This window comes from Armigeres subalbatus, chromosome 2 (genome assembly GCF_024139115.2).
Source record: "Armigeres subalbatus isolate Guangzhou_Male chromosome 2, GZ_Asu_2, whole genome shotgun sequence".
Taxonomy (NCBI): domain Eukaryota; kingdom Metazoa; phylum Arthropoda; class Insecta; order Diptera; family Culicidae; genus Armigeres; species Armigeres subalbatus.
The window spans coordinates 18,884,957-18,898,075 of NC_085140.1; the positions used below are offsets into that span (position 1 = coordinate 18,884,957).

The 13,119-nt window shown below is 39.6% G+C and overlaps 2 protein-coding genes across 2 annotated transcripts in view; both read right to left on the bottom strand.

Annotated features, from left to right (window-relative positions):
* Positions 1-1,171: 1,171 nt before the first annotated feature.
* Positions 1,172-10,756, bottom strand: LOC134218035 (uncharacterized). Its single transcript, XM_062696909.1, has 2 exons — positions 9,811-10,756; positions 1,172-4,552 (listed from the first exon to the last, which is right to left on the bottom strand). The coding sequence occupies exons 1-2, from the start codon at positions 10,310-10,312 to the stop codon at positions 4,074-4,076; spliced, it is 981 nt and encodes a 326-aa protein (XP_062552893.1). The 5' UTR covers positions 10,313-10,756; the 3' UTR covers positions 1,172-4,073.
* A 284-nt stretch (positions 10,757-11,040) lies between these two features.
* The window catches only part of LOC134218036 (helicase ARIP4-like), a 48,023-nt gene continuing 45,944 nt past the window's right edge, over positions 11,041-13,119 (bottom strand). Inside the window, exons 3-5 of the mRNA XM_062696910.1 lie at positions 12,247-12,923; positions 12,061-12,187; positions 11,041-11,708 (exon numbers count right to left, since the gene is read on the bottom strand). Coding sequence (XP_062552894.1) covers positions 11,041-11,708; positions 12,061-12,187; positions 12,247-12,923 — 1,472 coding nt within the window. The remainder of the gene's footprint in view (positions 11,709-12,060; positions 12,188-12,246; positions 12,924-13,119) is intronic.

Consider the following 13,119-nt stretch of genomic DNA (forward strand, 5'->3'; position numbering starts at 1 on the left):
ACACGCCTGAGCCTACCAAATAAACGAAATTGGGAACTATGTTAGGTTATCGGCCCAGAGTATTCCGATCATCCACGGAACGTGAAATAGTGTTTTCGCGATGGAAGACGACGGAAAACCTGAGCGTGTCTACTTGTTCGACGGAAGCAATTTTATGGCCTGGAAGTTCCGGACGCAGGTGCTGCTGGAGGAACATGACCTTTTCGAATGTGTGGAAAGGGAGGCCATTGAAATACCTGAGTTGCAGGACCAGCCGAACGACACGCATGTCACGAGAGCAGAGAAGAAGAAACTACGGGAAAAACGAACTAGGCAGGAGCGAAAATGCCGGTCGCTACTTATATCAAGAATAAGCGATTCCTAACTGGAATACGTTCAAGAAAAGAAGACCCCGAAGGAAATCTGGCAAGCACTCAAGCGGCGGCATCACCAGTCGAATGCAATTGAAGCGTCGGATGCTAAGTCTGCGTTTCGAGGGCGGATCGCTTCACGAACATTTCTTGTGCTTCGACCGACTGGTCAGAGAATATCGAGCTACTGGAGCGGATATGGAGGAGCTTGACATCATCTGTCACTTGCTTCTCACTTTGGGGCCATTGTTCTCGACCGTAGTTACGGCTACTTATCAAATTTTGTACTCAAACGGACTCAAAGGAAAAAAGTTCAAAATGTAACGGTAAATCAAGATACGATTTTCAAACGATTCTTAATCGCTGGCGAGTTTTTATCACTTGATAATTAAAAAGTAAGATCGCGGGTGAGTGTTGATCATCGTCGATTTGTTGAAAATTTGATTTTTCCCATCCCTGTTTCGGACGAGCGAGAACTTTCCACCGCCGGATCGCAAAATAAAAATACGGACAAAAATGTCCACAGGTGTTTATTTCTTCGCTGTTGTGATGATTTGTGGTTAGGTATTTTATCTCTACTCCTGGCGCTGGCGTGGTCTCGCGCCAGCCAAGGCGACTATAATAATTAGGGTGCGTTGATTAATTGAGGGGAAGGAAAGTTGACGCATATCTCCGAACATCTACCGTCCTGTAGCCGCCCAATGTTTAGCCGCGGCGGGCTGCTCTGACGCGTGTTGTACACCATAACTGTGGCACATCTATACTTGCTGCGCACTCAAATGAGGAATGGTCATCACGTTCAGTATAATGAAAAAAACAACTTAATTTTTCAAATACTTTGTATTATGATTCATACATTACGCTAGTATTGTTTTCAGTATTTTCATAGTCAATATCAGTTAATTTATACCGCATTGATTAAAATTATCATACACAGTCCTGCATAAATCCCACGTAATACGCATGACGGGACTTATCCTTCTTACATGCTTCATTCTTCTCGCAGAACAATCCATTACACGATTTATACGCTTGCTAAACATTGAAGACATATCTATTGTACTAAAAATTATAAAATTACTCGAATCCAGATCGATAACGCAATAGTAGTGGAAGAAAATTTCAACTCATTTTTTAACAAAACCTATACAGAATATGTTCCCAGAACAAATTACCTTCAAACGAAGCGGTTGCGAGTTATTGATACACAAATCTAATCGATTTGTACTGGTAGTCTCAGATTCCAGATCCTCGCCTGTTTTGTACAAAACCTATTTTTTTACAATTTGGAAGTGTAATACTGTTCTCCAGCACGTTGATCGCATGATCAATTGATTATGATTCATGAACAAAAGAGCTATTTATCATACAAACAAATCATTCTGTAAAAGCAAATTAACAGTTATCGATATGAAGAAGAAGTCATAAGCTTACAAGGAATTAACAATAGAACAAACAAATGTTTTATAAATCGTTAATCTCCTTAGAAAGCTTATGGTAATAATGCTGAAAATGTGAACTGTCCTGATTTTACGTGTACTAATTTTGTTGCAAATCTGTTTTGACTGGTATAAAAAATGACAAAAGTTTTATCTGTAACGCGAACATTCAGCAATTCCTACTATAACTAGGTGGTTTAGATTCTACAAACGACTTGAATAGCTGTTAAATGCATTGCTGATAATGCCGTTTCAGGGCAGCGTGCAAATTGGGTTTGTTGGAGGATTGATCATAAATAATAATGTATTGCAAGTTTCTTAACATCGGCTGTTTTTTTGTCAATATGTTACGTTACGATCGTAGATAAAATGATGCTACTTGATAAAACACTCATTGCTGTTTGGCTATTATCGGTATTATTATAATTCGATTAGGAATAGTTTTTAGTTCGTTTGTTTGAAACACTACTTTGAAGCATTACCGATTTGTTTGTTCTTGAATGATTTTTTTTTGTTTCTATAGGTTGACAAATAGCGTATTCATCTTCATCTATTATTTTATCAATTTGTTTATTTATTGTGCCAGTATCTAGCACAACATCTATGTTGGCTTCTTTACATATAAATATCTATCGAAAAAATAAACAGCTTTACATAAAATTTACATACAGAAAATCAACAAAAATAGATTGCACTGTTTTATGCAGGAAAATTTCCATGCATTATCTTTTTATATTTTTCAAAATATCACTGAAATATGAGAATCGTAGGATAACGAATAATGCAAGACAAAAACTGATTAATTCATGTTCCAATTTTAGTTGATCGAATTTTCCAACCAAACTACGATAGATTTTTCGTTGCAGAGACAATCTCGCGGAGATAGAAGAAATTGTTTATAATATGGAGCGGGCTGTTGCTTTAATCGACACCTATCTAATTGAGCAAAAAATAGATTTTTGAATGCTTCCAACACAGATATTGTTTTAGAAAAAGTTTCGTTTCAAGATGTCGACCATTTTATTCAAAGCACGTGGAAGATTTTTTCTGATATAAGCGTAGCTCAACAACGAATCACAATGAAAGGTGGATCAGAAATTCAAACCTGATCAATGTTGCATTTGCGATCGCAATCTACACGAAATATGAAATATTTGTCTAAATTTAACACAAAAATAACCAACATAGCAAATTTTGCAAATGGACTTGCGATCATTATTTAAAAGATTGAGAACATGATTCTGATAGGAAGAATGCGGCTTGAGAAGGGCCTTTCCTATTATTGTCATGTTTCAAACTCGATTATTGATATAAAAACTATTTTCTGGACAAAATTGAGCACAAAAGAAAACCATAGATAAAAATCATGCGAAAGACGCAACTTCCACTAATTTTTATTCTTCAAATCTATCAATTCAAGTTAGCAAATTAGAAGGTCAATATCAACGAACCGAAAATCATAAATATTTTCTTTTGTTTTGCGAAATACGGAAAACTAGTTCGTAAAATATTTTTACACTATAAGGTTCAATTTAGAAAATTGTCTAAATGTATTCATTGACAAATATTGTTTTATCAACCGCTAATTTATAGCTACTGCCATCATTAAGCCTTCGACGATAATAATTTTATAGTTGATTTTCTCTCTATCATAGCAATTTTCAATGCTTGTTTTCAGTATAGGAACGTATGGTTTATTTATAAAGAAAGCATAAAAATAAGTCTCTATAAAAATAATAAAAAAAATAATTCACTTGAAAACTTGTATACAAAAATAGAGAGCATCATACACATTCAGCTGCATATCTACAATTTTTACCTATCATACTTTACTTCTTGATGTTTTACTTAGTAAACATTTTATATTATATTGGCATTCATAATAACTTAAAGGAACAGGAAGCATCCAGACGATATTGCAGAGAGCATTATCAACAGATATTAATACCTACAAGAATATACTTCTACAGTAGATTCTACTTAAACCATCGTCTTAATTTACCAGCACGCAATTACTGCCACTGACCGACGCCAGGTTGACTAGGATACGGAGGATAGTTGTAGTTCGAGGGAGGTGGCGGCGGTGGATATGAATGGTACTGGGGATCTCCGGCAGAGTACGGAGCCCCCGCCGCCGGATAGTAAGGATACGCAGGAGGAGGGTAATAGCCTTGGGTTTGGTATCCCTGCGCCTGGTAGGGATACTGATAGGGATTGGCGCCGTTGTCGGGGATGTACGTCGGAGGACTTTCGAAACTGCCGGCAGCGGAACCGGCCGCATTGCCTACAGGAGCAGCACTCTCCGGACGATGGAAAGCGGAACCATTAGAGCTAACTGCTTGTGTGGTGGCTGGTGCACTGCTCGGAGCAGTGCTGTTATACGAAGAATAAGGAGTAAAAGTGGAGGGCTGGCAGATGATTGTAGATGTTGGTAGCTCGAAGTCGCATCAGCGGGATTGGCTGTGCCCACGGGAGGTGTCTGATAGTTTTGCTGCTGCTGATTCGGTTGATGTGCCGAAGGAACCGGTGGAGGCGCGTAACCGTGAGATGAGGAACCACGGGAATGACTTCTTACCTGGCTGGGCTGAGGTTGTTGTGCTGTTGTTGATTGCTGCTGCTGGTGGTAATAACTAGATGAATCAGTTGGAACCGTCGATGAGGACATAACGGTATTAGCGGTTGACACGGATGTCGGCGGCGATTGGTAGTAGTTTGAACGATTCACAGATGAGTTTGTGCTGTTGCTAGATGTGTACGATGAACCTGAACATACAATATACGGTACTGAGTTTCCTTACACCATTGTTAACGGATGTTATAAAAGCATTTAATGCTAAATAGTGATAGCAATTGATAAAAATTTTACTACAAAATGCAGAAAATAATTTAGCGGATGCTTTTATTCCATAATACCCATTTACCCTTAAAAAACAAAATTCCGCGAAATTATTTTCTGCATTTTTTCATTCATAATTCATAATCGTCAATTATCTGCAATAAAGCATGATCGTTACAAACAGTAGCAATTTTTCTGCATTCCGGGAGGCTTGTCCTTAATTTCAGCACTGTACGAACATTATTATGTCAAATTTAGGGTTTTGGTAAATGGGAGTAGAAAAGCATATACAACATAAATATGAATTCAAAATTCACCACCAGATTGATTGTATAATTACCATACCTAATTTAATTTCGATGTCTGAAACTTGATTATGCATATGTACAACATGTGATAGATTTAGTTCGGAAAAGGTATTGGAGGGTAACCGCCCCTTCGGTGGGGTTTGATCCCACGACCCCAGTGGGATCAAACCCCACCGAAGGGGCGGTTACCCTCCAATACCTTTTCCGAACTAAATCTATCACATGTTGTACATATGCATAATCAAGTTTCAGACATAGTAATTAATTTCCACTCCGGTGGCTTAATACCCGGCATATAGGCAATTAACTTTAAATGTATTAATTTCGATGCCTATTTCAAATATCACCACTTTTTTTAAGACACCGCATAAAATTTCGCACAACAAAATCAAGGTGAGATATGAGAAAAAGAAACGCATGGAATCAAATTGGCAGTGCTCGTCCTTTTTATGCTGGAACTCCAGATAAACCACTTGTGTATAACACATTCGAAAATGTTTCCACAAACAACTCAAAATAAAGAAAAGGGTTATAGGGGGGACAAGGGGCAATATGAACACCCTAAGGTTCAATCAATATAAGATGTTTTAAATTGTATATACGGTTGTATGACAAACTGCGAAATGCCATTCCGCGGAATTCCATTTCGCGGAGTCCGATTCCGCGGAATGAGACTTATCCCGGAAAATCATTTCGCGGAATGTACATTGCGCGGAAACTGACCATTTCGCGGAATTCCATATCACGGAATGACCCATTTCGCCGAAAATTTAATTAGGACACAATTTGTTTAGCTGAGCTACAAATGCCACCTCGTTTGTACTTTGTATGTAAGGCTGTCGAAGTTTTTCACAAAGTTTTATTTGCCGTCAGACTATGAGCCACATATAATACTTGATATACCGAATGTTTAAATTAGACGTCATATGCATTATATCAAAAAATATTTTAGTTACCAGGTAAAGATTGTCGCTTCGTTTCCCTTTGTTCTGCTGTCCGAAACATCTGTGGTACCTGTCATATCGTATGTATTTTTCCTTCATTGACATTTAGATCCCCCAGCAAAAGATGTTCCGGACAGCGACGACAGCGACAATCTTTATCTGGATACTAAAATATCTTTTATTATATCCAGTGAAACCTTGAAAATGAGATTTAAGAACATTTACATCAAGTTACTCTATCAAGTGATATAGCTCGTAGTCTGGGCGGCACATTATAGAATGAGGTATGAGGAAATCCAATTATATTTGTATAACATGCACGCGTTACTACGGTATAAGGCAAACGACGAAACGGGTTCTGATTTCTTAAAATACTGCATTTTTTAAATGAAGGCATTTGTAAAAACTGAAAAGACAGAATCACCGTCTTCGATCAGAGGTCACACAGACTGAACACTCAACATCCCAGCATGAGACAACGGGCAGGAGCATTCACACAACACCCAGTGGACCAGTGGAGAACTTTTCGCTTTACGAAAAGTTTTCTTGTTACCGAGGCGTTACACTCTACACCACATGCGTCTAAATAGACGATTGGCGTCGCTAACCGCACGGCTACGATGCCCACGTGTATTGAAAATCTTTGGATTGGCCTTCTTTACATTCACGCGCTTTCTTGATACAAGACAAAAACTGGGATCTGCGTTCTTTAATGTAGGTACGCATTTTCCCGGGGGTACGCCGTTTGGCATAAAGTCGTTTGACATAAAATAATTTGTCATAATAGTCGTTTGCCGTCAGAGACCATTCCTCATATTCCTAAAACGTGATTCCAACGTATTATTCCCAATTCCAACGTATTATTCCCCAAAAAGTGAAAGTAAAAGTAATTCTATTTTATTGATTCTTTGTTCGTATCAATTTTTAAAAATCAAACGGATGCTCGAGTTAAGGCGAAACACGTGATGTGGCTTTTCTTTTAAATCACGGTACAATGCGAAAGGGGAGATCATTGCTTCTTTTATATTACGCAATAGCTCGGGGCATTGCAAAAGAGTTGATGATGCCTTCTTTTAAAGTACACGTTTGTTCGGAGGAATGCAAAAGGGGAGATCATTCTTCTTTTAAATTACACGATAATTTGATAATAAAAAGAGTGATAATTCAAAAGAGTTGATGATGCCTTCTTTTAAAGCACGCGTTTGTTCGGAGCAATCCTAAAAAGAAGATCATTCCTTCTTCAAAATTACGCGATTGTTTGCGATAATGCAAAAGAATTGATGCTGCCTTCTTTGAATAAAGCTCGCATTTGCTCGGTGCAATGCAAAAAGGGAGGAGATCATTCCTTCTTTTAATTTACGCGATTGCTCTGCACGCGTTTGCTCGGTGCAATGCGAAAGGGGATATCATTCCTTCTATTATATTACGCGATTGCTCGGGATGATGAAAAAGAGTTGATGATGCCTTTTGTTAAAGCACCCGTTTTTCGGAAAAATGCAAAAGGAGAGATCATTCCTTCTTTTATATTACGCGATTGCTCAGGATAATGCAAAAGAGTTGATGATGCCTTCTTTAAATGCATGCGCCTTCTTTATTGTCAATATCAAGAAGTCTATGCTCAAGTCCAGCTTTAAGTTGCGTAAAGAATATGATTAATGAAAATAAGATCATTTTCATTGCGTATGCTAAACGACCATTATGCCAAACGACTATTGTGCCAAACGACTATTGTGCCAAACAACTATTGTGCCAAACGACTTTAAGTCAAACGGTTTTATGCCAAATGACTTTATGCTCCCATTTGCTCGGTATATTGATTTTTTTTGGATTGGCCTTCTTTATATTAGGTATTAGGCTAAAATTGCGTTCTGCCTTCTTGAACTGTCCGCATTTGCCCAGTATAAGGCAAAAACTAGGATCCGTTCAGTATTCAAGTTTCCTCGTACACAAGACTTAAAGGCTGTATGAATTTTTGAACAATGTACAAGAAGGATGATTTCAATAGATAGCATTCGTTCAATGACATATTTTAAAATGAAAAAGTTGTTAATTCAATGATTATCGAATGCGAATGAGGTAAGTATTACGCAACATTGTACAAATGTATCATACATGCCAATCTTCTATTTCAAAGGAAACAATTTGGCTAGCAAAAATTTTCTTTTACATTATATCAAAACGTTAAAATTCTTATAAGTATGTTATTAACAGCCTTTTTTTCAAATAATTTTTTTAAATTACATCAAAATAATAGTGCACTTTATGTTTCTGCGAAATGGGTTATTCCGGGAAATGTCATTCCGCGAGATGGGTAATTTCCGCGGAATGCACCATTCCGCGCAATGTCGCACTCCGCGAAATGGGTTTCCGCAATGTGGGACTCCGCGAAATGGAATTCCGCGGATTGACATTCCGCAATTTGTCATACAATCGTATATACGTCGAATATTGAACAACTACATGATATTAATATTCATTAACCAAAAGTTCTGTAGTGAATCGTATTGAAAATAGGAAATTTCAATCAAGTAGAACGATTTTGCAGAAGTTCATTTTTCACTACTCTCTTGAAAGTAACGGGGCAGATTGGACACCCTTTAAAAATATAAAGAAAATCATCTAACTCATAATTATATGCCATCGTAACCTATTTTATAGATCATCCAACAAAAACATAACCCAATTATTCATCTTCCTGTCATGATTTTGTATGAGACACCTAAAATTGTGTAAATATTATTATCAATGCTCGAACATCTATTTTCTTCTTCATGAGCGACGCCATTTATGGACGCTTCCTATGAAGAATATTCTAATTCCGTGGTCAAATGAAGAAGATTGAACACGTAACGCAAACATTTGCCATTTTTTATTTTTAGCATGTAGCATGTAGCACTTTTTTATATGAAACAACTGAATTTTTAATATGGACCGTCACACTTATTGCAAGACTTCTCCAGAAACGCCCCCTCTCTTCTGAGTGTTACGTAATTTATAGCTGCTCCTATCCACCCTACGGGCAACGTTAGTCGCTCCAATGTTCCTTCATCGACCAACTGTATTAGTCAGAGAACAAAACACTTCCTTTTTTGTTGCCCTTTCGGCATTCACTATTGCTTCTATGGCATTTTTGATGCCATGATACGCACCATGATAGCACGAAAACGACAAGATATGAAAGCGTATCCTGGTTCGATGAATTTGAGGTTATGTTTTAAACTTTTAAGATGTCAGGTCTACACACACATAGGGCGTTCAATTTGCCCCATTAAGTGATTATTATTTAAAACTGTTTGACATATTTATTGTAAAAATCACGAAAACGTATCACAAAGGCATGTCAGAGCACAGAATTATGCTATAGGATGATCATTAATTGAGAAATCATCTTCTATGGCAAAGTAAAGCTTATTTTATGGAAGGCGAAACTTATTTAGTCATTTACTTCTTACATTTACAACTTACTTTTTAGTCATTTAAGCTTTAAGAAAATAAAACAACGTCTTCTACGCTATAAATTAGTCGCGTATGGAAGGATTTCAGAGTTTGCTGCATTGATAATTTAAAAAAATGATTGAAATCACTAAAATATTAAGGCAGATTGGACTGCCCCATAGCAATACAAATATGATATGAATTTGGCCAAAAGGCCATTATTGATCAACTTATATGAATTATGCCAAATGGCCATCAATTTGATACCACAACCAGTTATGCCAAACGGCCCTTATGAGAAACGGAGTACCGCCGTACATAATGCCCCCAGATCCCCTATAACCCTTTCAATAACCATTGCCGCACTTTTTGAAAAGATTACAATCGCAGAGAAATATTTGAACGATCAAAGTTCATTTGAGACGATACATGATGCACATACACGGAAAAGCATTGATTTGAAAAAGTAGCTTAGAAAGAAAATGATCCCACACTCACCACTGTAGACCGTTGACGCTGGCACTGCTGCGCCTCCATACGGCTGCTGCTGTTGCGGATTCATCGGAGAGCCGTGTCCATCGTACAGGTTGGGTCCAGCTGGTAGGGCTGGCGAAGCATCTGTTGGTGATTGATGCATCGGTTGCTGCTGGGAATACTGATCGTAATAGCCTGCGGCACTTCCACTGGACACCGGCGGATATCCCGGATATGGTGCCGGTGTAGAGGCTGAATTTGGCTGTTGCTGCGGGGGCTGCTGGGGCACTGGAGTAGGTGTTCCGCTGAGCGAACTGCTGTTGCTGTTTTGACTGTGGTTCATGACGGCAGGCGACGGCGACGGAGATGAAGACGCCGAAGAACATGACACCGGGAGATAAGGGGATGGATTGTTGCGTTTGTTCAATGCCTTCTTGGCAGCGTTGTAGTCGTTTTTGGGTTGCTTGGGTGGTTTTTTGGCTGCGGGTTTCTTCCCAGCGGGAGCAACTTTAGGTTGGAATTCCATGAAGTTGTCGGTGGGCGTTGGCGAACGTGTTATGTTACTAAGAGAAGTTTGGAACTCACTCTGGTTTTGGTTATTGATTATGGCAGAGGTGGTTTTTTCTAAGAAGTTGAGACTCGATTCATACTGCGATGGCGGCGGTGGGGAGGACCATGGGGTTGTGGACCGTAGTAGCTAGAAGAGTTATTACTGGTATAAGGATTCCATGTAGATGGTTGTGATGATTGTTGTTGGTGCTTATGCGATCCGTAGGAAGATGAATGCATGTGTTGCGGCTGATGCAGTATAGGACTCTTTCTGTTTGTAGTAGAAGAGTTTGGCACGCCATACGGTGATTGCTGATGAGGCTGAGGAGGATAGGCGGAAGATTGTGGGTAATGATGCTGGTGTTGGGGATGGGTTGCTGTTTGTTGAGGAAGTTGTTGTTGAGTAGGCGGCACCTGAGGAACCATTGGGGATAGGGCTGCGAATGGTCTGAACCTGCCGGTGATGCCGGTATCTGTGGGGATGGAACATCACTGATTGCTTGAGGATCCATTTGAGGATTCGTCGTTGCAGCAGGTGCAGCATGAGTGTTTTGCTTTGTCGCATTTGTTTTACTCGCTGCAGATTCTGAAGCTTTGCCTGCCTTGTGCCTATAATTTTAAGGGAAGATTGAGGGACTTTAGATTTCCTTTCTACAAGGTTTGGCTTATACACGACTTTCTCCCTCAAAGGTGATATTTCATTTTCTATTGCAACGGTAGCAGGTGGCGTTTGCTGCCGTTTTGTTTAGGAACATGAGAGTGGCTATCAGTCTGTTGGAAATTTTTGCCATGACTATCTTGGGCTTGTGGTGCTAGTGAGTATGCCGATTGAATCATCGGAAATTTTGAGCTTTTATCTTTAGATGATCCTGACGACACATTTGTGTATGCAGCAACGTTCAAAAGAGAAACAGTACCGCCCTTGCCACCAACCAATCCATCTCTTATTTCACCCTCTTCCAGTTCATCACTCTTCAACTCACAATCCAAGATTTCCCCTTTCTCAGGATAATCATCAACGTGCATTCCGTCCTTGTCATCAGGGTCAAGAGGAACAATACTGGAATCGGACTTATCTTCGTCATCCGAGTTGGACGGTATGCTAAGCGAATTTCCTTCCTCTTTTGAAGCACCCCCAGGGGAAGCTTTTGTCGCTGTCGATGCAGCACTCGGCCTTCGTCCTGCCATTACACTAGCTCCTCCTTTGCTAGCATCTTTACCCTGACCGACCTTGAAAGCAGTCCTTATGGCAATGATTTTTCCAGTTTCCAATTGCATATAGATGCCTTTGGGTGATTTCAATACCATAACCTTTTGTCCAGCCTTCAGAACAATATTGGATTTGTCAGCAGAGCTAGTTGGAATCACCACATCTGAAAATGTAGAACATACGAAAATATTTGTATTTTTTTTTAATAAAACATCGGGCAAAACAATTCCACCGATCTAAGCTAGACGAAGAACGGTGTTGCTCATCCTCTCGTTTAGTGACAATGGAAATTTGGGAATAAAACGGTCAATTTTGGCTAACAATTCGGCAAAACAGAGGTAACATTGCGCATCTCGATTCGAAACGAGCGAATTATGCTTGTTGTTCAAAACTGTTGTCGATATGCAAATTGAGGCCCAGTTGTTGACCTGAACAAGATGATTTAACAGATTCAACAAAACCTCGAGCAACGAGCTCCCTTTGATTGTACATGAACATTAGTGTTATCAACTTACCAATAGGAAGAGTCATTTCCTGAGCTGTCATTCCCTGTCGTTGCCAAACTTCAGCCGGTATCCATCTGGTCGGTCTGCTGCCTCCAAGAGAATTCTTCCCGGAATCACCAGCCTGCATGGGTCGTACCTGAAGATATGTAAAAATTCATTAACCTCAATTTATTCCTTTGTTATGAAACTACATACCGAAGCAACAGGCCGATGAATAATTGACCCATCCGGGGTTCGGATTGCCCTGTACGTCGTTCCCATCGATGTGTACGAATAACTTGGCTTCGTAGCGGCTTGTTTCTCAAGCTCATAACCCCGCTGAGCCTGTCTCTTCTCCGCCGAAGACAACTTCTTTTCCTTTCGATCGATTAACAAACTTTCGTGAGCAAATGGCGATTTTGTAAGCTGCTTCGAATATAGATCCAACAAATTCTGCATAACCACATCGATAAACTTATCCTTATCTTCACTGAAGTCCTTGATCTCTCCATCTTCACCATCATCGTAGCACAAACTGGTCACTTCCTTCATCGAAAGATGCGCATCGGGATTGCACTCGTCCACGATGCGGTCACTCATACCTTGCTTGTTGATCTGACGATCGTAGATCTTTTTCTCCAAACAGTTGTCCACCACCAGGCGATAGACGAAGCATGGTTTCTTCTGCCCGTAGCGGTAAACACGACAAACGGCCTGCGTGTCGTGGCAGGGATTCCAGCTGGCGTCGAAAACTCCCAACTGACATGCTCCGATCAGGTTGGTACCCAACGAACCAGCGCGGGTCGTTACCATGAACAGATGAATGTTCGGGTGCGAGTTGAACTCGTTGATCAGCTTCTCGCGCTCCTGCGCGGTCGTCGAACCGTCCAAACCTTCAAACATAAAATTTCATAATGAAAAAAATATATTGATTGGTATTCTATTTGTGTGGTCTTAACAACCACATTTTCATCTTATTTTGAAACAAAAGAGGAGACAAGCAATTTAAAACGATTTGTTTTGCGGTTTTATTTGGCAACAACACATAAATCAATTGAATCTTCCGGTAGTGGTAAAGCATTTCCTGTG

What these genes read in the sequence shown, in the direction of transcription:
- LOC134218035 (XM_062696909.1), bottom strand. Translation starts at nt 10,312, where the DNA reads ATGGAATTCCAACCTAAAGTTGCTCCCGCTGGGAAGAAACCCGCAGCC. An exon ending in AGCGTCAACGGTCTACAGTG is followed by an intron (nt 4,553 to 9,810) that starts GTGAGTGTGGGA and finishes TTGTATGTTCAG; the next exon opens with GTTCATCGTACACATCTAGC.